Raw genomic sequence first — 14,674 nt, forward strand, 5'->3', positions numbered from 1 at the left:
GCTCTCCTGTTTACATAAGGGCGTGTTTTCCTTGAGTTATGTAACAGCTCTCCTGTTTACATAAGGGCGTGTTTCCCTTGTATGACAGGAATTCTTGACAGGTGCACCATACAAGGTTGCCGCCTTTCCACCCTGTCCCCCTTTTTCCCCCTCCTCTTTGCACTGGCCATTGAGCTGCTGGCTATAGCTGTGAGGTCTTCCACAATGACATGGGGTATGCCATTGGGAGGGGATATACCTGCAATCTCCCAATATGGAGACAACCTGCTCCTCTATATATGAGATGTCAGATGCATACCAGACACCATATCCAATACACTCACCCTATTTGCACCTGTCGGGCTGCGGGTTAACTGGGGAAAATCATGTCTTTTCCCATTCACATCTCACACCCCAGATCCAGTGCTTAAGTTCAATGGTGCACCAGTCAACTGGCAGCCAACCATGTTCCACCATCTGGGCATTAGGGTGTATCACGAAGATCAGGATCTATTAGATGGTAACCTGAACAGGGCTTTCACCTCCCTATCTGCACAAATAATGTTTTGGAAGAAGCTTCCCCTCTCCGTAGTAGGCAGGGTATCACTTATCAAGATGGTGGTCCTGCCGAGACTCCTTTTATCACTTTACCAATCTACTGTTATATTTACCGCCCTCCTTCCGACCAATTGAACGCTTACTCTGTGAACTAATCTGGAATACATCAAGATGCAGAGTGGCACTCACAAAATTGTACCTGCCCACTGACCAGGGAGGACTGGCGGTACCTCTCCTAGGGCATTACTATTTAACCGCGCATCTACATTGGGTGGCCAGATGGATAGTGGGGCTAAACTTGTCAGACACAGATGGGTCACATACCCCATACACAGTACATACTATATTCTTGATGATTCACCTCTGTGGTAGGAGACCTGGCCCCCTTCCATTGTTGCTACAAGTGGCTGTTCTCTGCTTTCACATATCTCTATCCCTTACTAAAGCCATTAAACCATAAGTGCCAGCTTCAGGGAATGTCCAAAGGTGGTGAGACAACATCCATAGCAGACCTAGATGCCTGCTTTGCGGCAGGTATACACACGCTAGGTGACTTATACCAATATGGTGCACTCATCTCTTACAGCATTTTGACACAGGAGAGGGAATATCTGCATGTCACTTTCTCACATATGCTTCATGGATGAGCTTGCTGCATGGTAAATGGGGGGACATATTGCTGGAATCACAGACACATCTAGTGCTCCAATATGTACATGTCATGGGAGACCGTAGTCATCTTATTCACTGGCTTGCAGATGTACTGCTCCTCTGTTGCACAGCGGACCATGATTTAGCCCGCGGTGCTGCCTGCTTCTTCCTCACAGGCCGTGATACATCCCGCAGCACCTCCCTTTTTTCTTCTGGTGAGGCGCTGCTTCCTGCTGTTGCCGTTTTGGAGTCGCGGGTGCATCCTGAGGTGCCTGCTCTCCTTCTGTGTCAGGCACACTGTATACCTTCGCGGCAGCCCGTTATCTGACAATTTGTAAGACAGGAATGCCGCAGCTCCGGTTCGGAACTGCGGCTCCCTATTTTCACATGTTGGGGCCCTCTATTCTTACCTTCTTTTCACTGGAGAGATATTTCTTTCTTCATTTCTTCTTGGGGCCATCTAGCCTTCCCATGATTCCATAGACTTCTCCCCAGAAGACCTTGGAAAGTATCTGCTGTACCAATTCAAGATGGCTACCTTCCTATTCCGTCCACTATCCTTTTCCTTATCCAAGATGGTGGTTACTTGCTTTCACTTCCTGTTCCTGTTTGGTCACTTCCTGTTCCTGTTTGGTCACTTCCTATTCATGGGTATTTAAAGGGCTGCATCCCTAATTTCCTTGTGTTGCAACAATCTCTGCTCCTGCTGGTGTGTCCTCACTCCTGTTGGTATCCTGTGCTCCTGCCTGGTGTATCTGTGATTCCTGCTGGTGTTCCTTGTTATAGTCTTCTATCCTGGTTTGGATTCCTTGACTTCTTTTTCCTCCTTACTAGTAGCTTCTTTCCTTCCTTTTCATTCCTGGAGTCCCACTTCCATCAGAGGTTTTTCCCTCCGGGGTTTTTTCCTCTTGGGACTCCTTTTGGAAGGCACGGTCTGCTTTTGCCTTTTTCCTTGTTTGCAGCACCATGGCTATGGTCACCCTTACCTCAGACAGACCAGAACCCTCAAGAACAGAAGTCGAGAATCTCTCCATCTCGCCAGAACCGGTTACAACACTACAAGTCGTGACACACCTCCATACAGTAGTGGACCTGACTCCTTTACGTGCAAGATGGGAGATGGATCTCGGTCGCCCGTGCACGACGGAAGAATGGAATACTATATTAGCAGGTCCCACGCATATCCCGCGCAACGTCAGAGTCAGACTGATACAATTATACATCGTACACAGAGCATATATAACCCCAGAGAAAATCAACCACTATTTTCACAGACGTGATATGAGTTGTGCTCAATGCTCTCAGCAAGATGCTGGCATTATACATATGCTGGCCTCATGCCTGGGTGGAAGCATTACTGGAAGGGGGTGGTGCAACCGCTATCGAAATGCACAGACAGACCCATATTAAATACCTGGGAAACATGCATATTGAGGATGTATACGCGAGACAAAAACCACAGAGCCACAAATAGGTTTTTAGATGTGGGCCTCATTGTGGCTAAGCCACTCATAACGAGATGCTGGAAATCCAATGGCCCACCGTCCCTGATAGCATGAACCCACTCTCTTCTTAACTGGGTCGGAGCCAAGGGTGTTTCCCTCCGTAGAGAGGATACTCTGGGGCTACGTAAGTTTCCTATATGAGACAACTGGAACACGATTCTCATATCCTTCCAAGGTGCAGTATGCTCTGATCCACAATCAGACATGCCTCAGGAATCAGACTCAGTGTAGGGCTGGGAAAGGAAGATCTAGAAACATAACATTGGGATTCTCTTTGTATTGTGTTTAATTTAAAGTAGCATGAGTGGGTAGCTGTGACGAGCAGAGACATGTGAGACTTGCAAAATACCACATATCAGTATTAACTGTCCAGGGAGAGTTGTTATGGGGTTAGTAAGCTGGGAGTCAGTTGATGTTAATGTTTGACAGTTCGGAAAACTTTTAAATATGCACACAGACATGGATTTTACCCCTTTTTTAGTTGATATTACATGTCGGAGTTGTATATTTTAAAGTTTGAAATTGGTGTTTACACAATCACAGGACATCATGCCTTTATGTGCATTATACTTCCTTTTTGGATTACATCGTAATATGGGGCTGCTGTAGCAGAGCACTATCAGGAACATAAACTGCATATTTGAATTGATCTGAGTATTGAGTTGCTGCACCACTGTATTACTGATGTATAGTATTGAAGTGCATACACTGTAATCCTCCTTGTTTTGGGGCTATGTAACACCACTATGTTAGTACTTCAATGGTATGTACGCTTTACCTAAGTGCCTTTGTAAATTTTCAACCATGTGAAAATCAACAAACATATCAAACAAAAAAAGTCAACAAATAAAATGATTGGAATATATGATGGGATTATAACATGTATAAGTCTGATATATGCCCTGATTACTACCTTAGTAACAATAAGACAGCGTCTCAACTGGAAAATCATGTAAGGGAACCGTTAAGCATGAGACTTAATCATATAGCACAGGAAGGGACAAGGGAGACCAAGAGCAGGATGAAGGGTTGTTATTTGTAGATAGAAGCACGAAAATACAACTAAATTACAGTAACCATAATAACCATATGTGCACTGGGGGTGTTGTGGTGAGTGAACGGCGCAGTGACATAAGTGTATAGGCAACAACGTGGAACGGCGAAGGACATTTAAAAAATGGGGGTCAAACAAAAGTATTTACAAAGGAATTTACAGTCACAAACATAATTTCATTATTTGTGAATGACCCTTTTCAATACCGCAATTGGCGTTGTGGAGTCGACGGCGTTTCGACCTCTTTAGCTTGAGGTCATCATCAGGACTATGGTTACACGATTCATGAGGTACTTCTATGAGAACAGGAGGAAAGGAAAAGGAAAAAGATTGGTCGTGGGACCCAAGGAAGCAAATTGAGGCAGAGAAAACATGGAAAGGTGGGTGTAAGGATACCTGAAGACAAGGGACGATGAAGGTCTGAGGAAAATAATTGACGGGGGCGCAGTAACGTCAGGGTAATAGTAGTATGGTAACTTGGTTGCTGTCTGGCCCGAGAAAAAAGAGAGAGTGGGACGAATTACATATTAAATTGGGCCCATGGAGAAAACAAATAATGGAGGAGCGTCACGATCTTACCAGTATGGTGAAAGTGGTGGGGAGCTAGAGCGTGCGTCCTACTTGGCAGCACTCTGAAAGTAAAAAGAAAGAAGAAAAGGGCTAAGTCATCGCTAGGTGGGGTGGGGTAAGGAGTATGAGTAGGTGCAGCGCAGTCACCATGTGGGAGGTCAATAGCGCCGGACAACGAAGAGTGAGGTGCTTACCCGGAATGTAGGTTAAAGGACCGAATGGAGTGGAGTCTGTGTGGGGAATTGTACAGCAATCCAGAGCTCAGAGCCGGGATCAGTCCGGGGTCGTGGGACGAATGAAGCGTCTCAGGCGTTCTGTGCGGCGGAACTGAATGAAGTTGGTGCCGGCAGTATCATGTGACCGAGTGTGGGCGGCTCCAGTACGTGCAACGGGGGGGGGGGGGGGGAACTAGAAAGGGAAATAGCGGTGTGGGTGCCCCGGGGGTACGTGTGAAGTGGAGCGGCACTTAGGAAAATGGCCGAAGGCAAGCACTGAGATCGGTATAGAGAAGTAAAAGTATAGGACATTGAAAGTCTAAAATTACAATGAATAAAGCTGTAAAGACATTACACCAAACATATGAAGGGCATGAAATTCGTGAATAATGTAACTTGCAATAAATCTGTACAATTGGAAGATCACGGTCAAATTAAGAAGAAGGAAAAAACATTAAGGAACGTTCCAAGCATAGTGTATATTACTTACTAGCAAGGCAAGGCTAAAATTACAATGAATAAAGCTGTGAAGAGACATTACACCAAACATAAGAAGGGCATGAAATTCGTGAATAATGTAACTTGCAATAAATGTGTACAATTGGAAGATCACGGTCAAATTAAGAAGAAGGAAAAAACATTAAGGAACGTTCCAAGTATAGTATATATTACTAGCAAGGCAAGGCTAAAATTACAAAGAATCAAACTTTAGTTAGACATTCATGCAAAATTATATATGAGAAGGACATGAAAAACGTAACATCGCAATGAATCAACCTGTAAAAACGATTAAATTACGGACAAAAATAAGGAGAAAAATTGAATACATCACTTGCAAATTAAGAGAATATAGCAATACCTAGGGGTGAAGTACAGTAATGTAAAGGTTAAAGATAAACACATAGCTGTACACCAGGTAAAGGCGGTTGCCAAGGTATTGGTAAAGCAACCAGTGAGTCTATTGATCAGCAATAGATGAAAGGGGCGATCAAGTGTGAGGGGAAATATACCTATGGACTTAAAACAGCGGGGGATGGATACTATGCATTGGTAATAACTGTGTTCCACTCATAAAGCGAATTCAGGCCATGTGACACAGAATTACAGCGTGTGATCCATCTACATTCACATTTGTCCAGTAGAAGTTGGAGATTTCCGCCCCGGATGGGTAGTAGGGGGCGGTCAATGACCTGCCATGTCATGTCTGTCTCGGAGTGGTTATGTTCTTTATAATGTACTACCAAGGGGGCGGTAGTGACGTTGCATCTAATGCGGCTCTTGTGTTGTGAAATGCGTTGTTTTACCATCTGTGTGGTCTGACCTATGTATAGTAAGTTACAAGGACAACGGATCGCATAAAGAAACATTGTTGGTGCGACAATCCGAGAATTGTTTGAGTTGATATGTGCAATCAGTAGTGACAAAGACTTTGGTGTTACTGGTAAGGTCACAGACATTACAGTTCTGGCATTTAAAGTGGCCTATTACGGGCGGAAGGCCCCACATGGCTGTTACAGATTGGTCACGTCTTTCCATAGAGGGCCATGTGATGGCATGAACCAATTTGTCCGACAGGTTGTCACCCCTTTTGTATGATAGCAAAGGGGGATCCGAGAAATGCGGAAAAGTACGAAGCAATGTCCAGTTTTTTAAAATTATTTTTCCAACCTTGTTGCTGGAAGGGCTGTAGGTTGAGACAAAAGGGATACGTGTGTTGATGCGTTTGATAGACGGTGCCAAGATTACCTCCCTGTGACTATACCATGCACGTTTGAGAGCCCTTTTGACCAGGTGTTTGGGGTACCCTCTGTTGGTCAATTTATCCGAAAGGATAGATGCCTAACGGAAATAATCCTTGCGCCACTTGCAATTACGCTGGGTTACTACCTTGGCGGTTGGACCACCAGGCTGCAGTGTCCGCAGTCGGGATAACGCCACCAAGCTGGAAGCATCGCAACCACAGCATTTGGAGTTTACCGTTGGGCTGGTGGTGTGCCAGCAGAGGGATGCTTAAGTTCACAGTGAGAGCCTGAAGGCAATGGTGCCGCACTGCAGAGCCTGCACTGTTGTGTACGTGCACTGTTGCCATGCACCATGTCATACATGGCACACAGTGTGAGCAACACTGTGCAGGCATAGGCGGGCACTACATGCACCCTTAGCCACAATGCCCAATGAGATATAATGCCCGAGGGCCCTGTTTGGAGCCTCTTCCCTTTTTTTCCGCCAACCTTTACTTGGCAGGGTCCCCACCATGAAAAGGTCGGCAGAAAGGCAGGTCATATTCAGCACCCGCTGCTTTCCCCACCACTGTCACCGCGGTATCCAAGATCCTGCTCATAATCGGGCTTTCGGACCACCGAGGAGTAGGCGGTTGGATGCCACCGACGGTATGACGGTCTTGGGACTGCCTTACTAGTAATAAGTACCATAGTATGATATGAACTGTAATACATAATTGTGAAGTATTTTGACATATTTGACATGTGGTTCTGTGACAACAACACATGTTTTTAACTGCAACAATCCAATATGGTAAGGTTTCGTGATCAAGGCTAATGTATGGCCAAACTGCATCAGTCCGGTAATTGAAAAGAAAATAAGTACACTTATATGAACATCTCCAGAGTCCGGGTGCCTCCTTTGTTATCGTAAGGCATTGACTCTATGAGTTAACCTGTTTATTGATTTTTGCTAGTATTTCACAGAAAAGAGTTCTACACTGTAAAATATTACCTTAATTCACAGGGTCAACTTCATTTTCAAAGCATTAATCAGCACACATGACAAACTCATCCTTGCAGGCCAATCCTTGATACAAGCATGCACCAATAAATGCTCTCCATGTGTGAAAATAAACATTGTTAATGCAGAAGCATGTTGGATCTAAGTTAACCCCTTCAGCGCTGCGCGGATTCCCCCGCGGTGCTGAAGGGTTCGAGCGCGGGCGGGGCCATGACGGAACGGTTCCGTCATGAGCACAGCTCAACCGATGCTCATGACGGAATCGTTCCGTCATGAGCATAGAAGGGGTTAAATACACTTTTGCAAACTGCACTATGTTTTGCCATTTTCAGTCTTGTTAAATCTACCCTGTAGTGTCAATGTACTACAAAACAAAAGGTACATTTTAGATAACATGTTTAAATCTCCTTACAATGCTGCTGTTCATTTAAAATTTTACTTATAATAGTACACAATGTTGCATGAATACACATTAAAAAAAATTGCACTTTATCGATTACCCAACATACAACACACATTTCTCAAAACATTGACAGGCATACCTGCAGTCTCTGACAAATAATAAATTCTAGAAATAAAACTGAGGATGACACTCAAAAGCTCCACATCACTGTAAAGGATACTAAAATCAATTAATAAATCACATAATATGAAAAATACATGAGTAATATGTGTTATATGATCCTATACTGCCATCTCTGAGATCAGGAGACATTAATTTACAAACAACTCTGTCTTCAGCCTTGTGGTTTATTTGGTCTTCAGACCACTTATTGGCAATATAGGACCATATTACACAGTTAAGTTCTCTGTATTCTCAATCTCTTTTTGTGTGTGTGTGTATTGTTTTATTATTATTTTTTATGTTAACTAATAAATAATTCTATTGAAAATGCACAATTAATTTGCCTATAATTTTTGACCCAGTGCCAAAGATCTTCACAAAAATTGGCACTCACTTGCAGTTAGCTAAAGTCAGCTAATGTCAGGCATGCCTATTTTGCTGAAAATCTGCACAGGAGAAAAAGGTTTAGGGTGGGGTCAAAAAGTTGTTTTTCCCATTTTAGCTTCCATAGGAAATTGTGCTTCTGCATAAAGCACATAACGCTGAACAGATGTATGCAAAACTTGGTATGAAAGTATAACTGCACTCAGAAAGTATGCTCTCCTTGGCTTAGTGAAAACCTATCCAGTAGTGTTTGAGATAGAAGTGCTTTAAAATGTTGGCTATGAGCTTAAAGGGATTGACACTTTTTTGTATCACTGATATTTTAAATTGTAAATCAAAAAATTGTGAAACCTGTTCATCACGTTTGAATTTTTTTCTCAAATGTGATTGTGTAGTTTAGGTTTTTTTCTTAATCCATCTTTAAAATTGTGATTTTTGCACTGTAAAAAAATCCCCAGCAATAGGGAACAGCATGAGAGGGACTCAACCATGGTGATAGCTGGGGGGCAGCCACAGTGGTGGGAAAATGTATTGAAGTCCCCACCAACAAATGGGTTCAAGATGCTATAATCGCGATTTTATTAACAATTGTGATTCTGTGACAGCCATTTAATCAACAGCAAAAAAAAGGCAACATTTTTGATTGAAATGTGCTATTTTCATATAAATCATGATTTTTCACTAAAAGAAAAAAATAGGGAAACATGGGAAAATAATATTGACATTTAAAAAAGTAAATAAAAGCCACTGTGAACAACCAAGGAAGTCTGTGTGCAGCAATGGTCGGGTACCTGTTGTGCGCTAAAAGGCCAAAAGCGCATGGCAAAAGGCTGTGCACCGAAGATGTGTAAAATTTAGTACAGCATTAAAAACATAAAATTTACTTTTAAAAATCCCCATTTGAAAAGTGAGTTATGGTACTGTTTCAAATATCCAGCTTTGGATTATTTTCCCTCATTGTTCTCTAACACTGGAACTTAATAAACACCCCTCCGGAAGCAGTCACAGCATTTTTCACCAAATGTTTGCTGATGTTTCACATCATACTACTTGAATTATATTGTCAGAAGAGATGCATGAAATTGAGAAGGTGTAACAACCACCTTACAAAGCAGCACTGTCTGGATACCATTGCTGTGAAGGACTAGAAATGAAAGCACAGTAATAGCAAAAGAAAGACCAAAGTCCATATTCTAAATCATTTTTTACTTCTTAATCAATCAATCAATCAATCAATCATTCAATCATCAATCTTATTCTATTGAAAGTGACTGCATGGAACTGAAAAGCACATTCATTTATGTCATGTTGTTCCCATTTCATTTTCCTCATAGGCTCAACTAGTTAACAAGAATAACGAAACAGTTTGTGGAGCAACGATTCTGGACCAACATTTTGTTCTTACTGCAGCTCACTGTATTGATAAGAATAAATACTTTCGCATTGTTGTCGGTAAGTGAATTGAACGTCTGCAAAATCACAGTAGCACCATTTTGAGGGTCATCGTGAATTTGGAGCTACTAACCAATGGTAAAGGTGATAGGGAAATAACTATTGCATCATGGGAGGAGGAGAAAATATCATCACATATGATTGATCCGATAGGAACTAATGGACAAGGTAAAATTCTATGCGCCCATATTTTGTCATTTACTCAAGTGTTGAGTGCTAATATGGAAATTTCATGTTTTGGCACTAGTGTGAGAATGTGGTATGGTTTTGTGCTGGTTGTAGATATGTTAAATACTAATTGCTTGGGGGAATTGTGTGTTGATATGTTGGGTCTATTGTATGCTCAATTATGTAAGTACATTTTTCTTAACCTCTTTTAATTTTTTGTTTTTGTATTTTTGTAACTTTTAATAGCCAATAGGAACGAATGGTTTCAGTTACCTTACACAAATTTATAATGATAAATGTAATTTATTTTTACATATGTCATAAATTACCAGCACTCTGGGTATATACATGGTATGGGTGAGGAGGACCTCTACTTTATTGGTGGAAGTAACTTAAAGGCAAAGTAAACATGTAGAAAAAGCTTTTACATGTTAAATTAATACTCCTTTTTGCCTTTGTTTTTCTAAATTAAAGATTTATCTTGAAAGAGTGATGTTTGCTTTTGGGAGAGATAATATGCAGACATTTGGATATGATATAATGGGCAACTATGTGATATAAGTAGTGAAATATGTGTATGGGCGCAAACCTCAGTCGCTGGGCTTTTATAGGAGGATATGTGACACTTTGCATCATTAACAATTATTGGCATTAATTGAATTTATAAATTAATTAAAGTATTTATTAAGTGCAACCCGCTACAAGAAACAGATTTAGATCACTAAATGACTACCGATTCGTCATGTTGTATGAAACTAGATGGAGTGAAGAACACTTTTGGAGTTTGGCATGTAGTCTTTAAAGTTTGCACATTTATCAAGCGTTTATGGGTCTGCTATATTGTTTTTTAAAACTGTACAGTTTTTATATTCTGTTTGCTCATTGTCATATTGCATTCGATAGCCCCACCACCATCTTTTCAAGACACACCGGGCGATCCTCCAGTCAGATGGTCGATTTGGTTTGATGCGTTTGAAACTTATTCCAGAATCAGGGCAGAGAGAAAAAAGTTTCTGCTTTTCCACCCACTGGGTTTTAAGGGAAGATTCACTTTTAAGCACTTACCAGTCTTGTTGTTAGATGAGGGTGAAAGTTTTGATGACTACCAGCAAGCGGTAAAGAAGCTTCAGAACAGGCTTGAAAAACAACCCAGTGTAATTATGCTTAGACATACGTTTTTCAAACGCAAACCAAAAATGGATGAAGATGTTGATAGATACAGAACGGTTCTTTGTAGACTGATTTTGACACCTTCACAGATCAGTTAATTAGAGACCAGTTTGTGTGCCAGTGTAAAGATAATCAGATTAGTCAAAAACACTTGCCATGTAACCAATCTTTGGAAGATACCATCAAAACGGCAAAAAGCATAGAAATATTCCAAATGATATCCTAAATCAACTCAAGAGTGCCCTTAAGAAATATAAAGGTACGATATAAGACAAGTCTGAGCTTTAAAATAATTATTCTGTCGTTTCTTAGTGCCTGGCAGAGACAAAGAAAGTAGGATATTTTCTTTGATCAAATATTGCACACAAATTACTGGTCACAATTTACCTCACGTTTCAAACTCTGGCAAGACTTGCTTGGGTCAAACAGGCAAAATATTATTCTCAGGTTTTCACTTTTAATGTACGTTTTTGTAGCAAATGCAAGATACGGTTGACTCCTTGACTCCTTGGTTTAATATGGGCACACTCAACCCAGCTAAACAGTTTTCTGCTATTAAACATATAGAAGTCATGCATATTAGATTTATGTTTGACCTCTTTTTGAAATATTTATTTTCCACAAGAAACTTTATTGGACCCAAAACAGGAGTAAAAACAAGCCTCCTTCATTTTTTACACCTTGTAAAGTACATAATTTATGTTGTTCAGTGGCAACCCCACCCACCCAGAGAGCTATGAAGATCCACAGTAGTAAGAGACTCATTAATAACCAGGTTAGAGTTAAATGCTTTTCAAATTCACTATATCATATCATCATGTCACCATGCCTATCTTACACTTCTTCCCTAATAGTCATTTCCAAGTCTCAAGGAACACAGTGATCTAGGGCAAGCCAAAGTTGGTGAGCCCTTGTTTAAATATTGTAGCAAATGCTTCCTTAACTTTTCAAATTCCCACCCCAGCCACCACACCAAATCAAACAAATCCCACAACAATCTTTCGTCACAATCAAATACCGTAGCTTGGATACCCACTCATGTACAGTTGGAGAAGATGTCATCTTCTATTTTAGGGCAGTTAGCTGTTTTGCCACCAATCACGTTTACAATTAGTCTCCAGTCAGAATTGTATACCTCTTTGAAAGTTGTCGGTTCCATCCCCAATAGCAGTGCTGCTGGAACCGGCAGCACCTGATACCCCAGGACACCTTTTATATGGATAAAAATTTCCTTCCCAAAAAAGTTGCAGCACTAGACAACACTGCCAAATATGCAGCACACCTCCATCCTGCCTCAATTACACCAACATTTCCCACCTATTTAAGCATGCATAGCTTTTTCTACCATTTGAGTTATATAATAAAGGGTCATATGTTTATTCAGTGTTTATCTGCTCTGAATATTGGGACTCCATTTGGAAATGCCCTTACATGATTCTAGGCAGTAGCGCAAATTAATGTTTTCCCCTAGAGTCATGCCCCATTTCTTCATAAAAGACCATTTGGTCAGGCGGTTTACTTCAAATAAAGCAGAGTATATGTTAGAAACCAATTCTTTTGGAGGTGTAGATGGTCAGCAGTTTTTCGTAATTATTCTCTGTGGGATGGAGTCAATGTTAGAGTTGAAAGTAATGCATGTGCTTTGATTGATCTATTCAAAACAGATTTTGCATATCTTAAAGGGTTCAATATCTCCTTTAGGAAGTAGGTCTCTCAGCATAAAACAACCCCCTTGGTGTCATTTGGTAAATTAGCCCAAGTGTTGTGTCGGAGAAAAGTTGGGGGTTTGAGAAAAATGGTGTAAACGGGGAAAAAAAGGATGAAATATCTTGGGCCGTTGTAACTGTACCCTAGGTTTCTAATGTTAAATGAAGAATTACTAACATGTAACCCACATGTGGCCTATGTGTTCTGGGAAACCATGCTACATCCCATGTACCTCGGTCCAGTAGATCTTCCTGCATATGTATGGATGCTTCTCAATCTCCCTGAAAGAGCATTTGAAATGGAGTCAAAGCTGGGCTGCTTGGTGATACTGAGTGGCATTGGGTAGTTCTAGTTTCCTGAGTTCCTTGCAGCTGAGAGTACAGACTTATGTTATGTTATGTTTTAAACATTTTAGGTTTCTTGCCAGGCCATATAAAGAAGTTTATTGCACCCTGGTGATCAACCTTAAATAAAGACAGAAGTCTGGGCAGCACATTTATTTTCATAATGGCTACCCTGCATAACCATGAAATGAACAGAACTTGCCAACTGTCTAAGTGTGCCTTAATGAGAGAGAGGAGTCTTGGACTGTTGGTAGCATACAACTTCCCCAAAGTTAGAGTTATGTAAACGCCTAAGTATTTTGCCCACTTTCACCATGAGATTTTGACCACTTGTTGCTTCTGTCTGACTTAACCCAAAGCCTAACAACTGAGATTTTTCCAGGTTCACCTTAAACCCAGAGATTTCACTCTACTTTGTTATAACATAAAACACAGCTTAAATAGACAATTCTGGTTCTGTCATTGTTAGTAGAATGTCATCCACGAAGAGTTTTTTTTAAATTTAGGTCCCCTCAAAAAGGCATGGATTTTATTTACCCACAGTCCCTAATCCTGGCCACCAGTGGTTTCACCACCAAAGAAAATAATAATGGAGAAAGGGAGCACCCTTGTCTTGCTACTTTAGTGAGATAAAATCTGTCTGCCATAATATCATTAAATCATTTTAGCAGTCAGGGACTTGACTTCTATGAATGTCTTCATATCTAATCTAATCTAATACATCATGCATTAGACTCATTAAAGACCAATTGACGCTGTTGAAAGTGTTGAAAAAGTAGGACATATGGGGTCCATTAGCCAAACTTTTATGAAAAAACTTTGCGTCCGTGTTCAACAGAGCTGTTGGCCTACACGCAGCACAGGAATCCATAGGACGGCCAGCTTTGTGAAACAGGTAATATTTGCTTCCATTATTGATGGTGTAACTGTTCTAGATTGGGGAAATTAGTTAAATAGTTTTACAAGTTTTGGAATAGTTACAGATCAAAAGTGGGAAAAACAGGTATTTATCAGCCCCTCTTGGCCTAGGGTTTTTATTAGACTCCAAACATATAATCTGATTCTTTGGCCACTGTGTTATGGGCACACAGGGCCTCACTTATATAAGGAGGTAATGTGGGCCACTGAACGATAGATAGGAAGGCTATTTGAATTGCCCGGTTTATGGAATCTGCAGCATAGAGGTTCTTATTGTATTCTGTAAAGATTTCTCATTTTGCTTGCACTCCCTGCTGGACAAAGACCTAGAAAATTTTAACATTAGGAATTTTGTTTTTAGTCGCAGACATTTTAAGATGCCTTGCTATTAAAGTGTAGACTTGCTGGTCTTTTTGTAAAATGTTTGTTTCAAGCATAGGAGAGTTTTTTCAGGCTTTTCCATTGCTAAAGGATTGAATTGGCCCCGCACGGACGTTAGAGATGTAAGCGACCTAAAATAACCCATAGACTTATACCTTGTTTCTTCCAATTTTAGGTCTGCTTTTAATTTTGGTCTAGTTAAAATCCATTTTCTTTTTTCTCTATCAGTGCAGCTATGCCTTGACCTCTAAAACTGACATAAAGGCATCCCATATGGTGCTGGGTGAGAATTTTACTGTGTCATTATT

At 40.9% G+C, this 14,674-nt stretch overlaps 1 protein-coding gene across 1 annotated transcript in view; it reads left to right on the forward strand.

The window, feature by feature from the left end:
• Positions 1-14,674, forward strand: part of LOC146805146 (coagulation factor X-like) — a 466,750-nt gene that overhangs the window by 391,370 nt on the left and 60,706 nt on the right. The window contains exon 7 of the mRNA XM_085622321.1: positions 9,561-9,678. Coding sequence (XP_085478447.1) covers positions 9,561-9,678 — 118 coding nt within the window. The remainder of the gene's footprint in view (positions 1-9,560; positions 9,679-14,674) is intronic.

Source organism: Triturus cristatus, chromosome 8 (assembly GCF_964204655.1).
Source record: "Triturus cristatus chromosome 8, aTriCri1.1, whole genome shotgun sequence".
NCBI classification, from domain to species: Eukaryota; Metazoa; Chordata; class Amphibia; order Caudata; family Salamandridae; genus Triturus; species Triturus cristatus.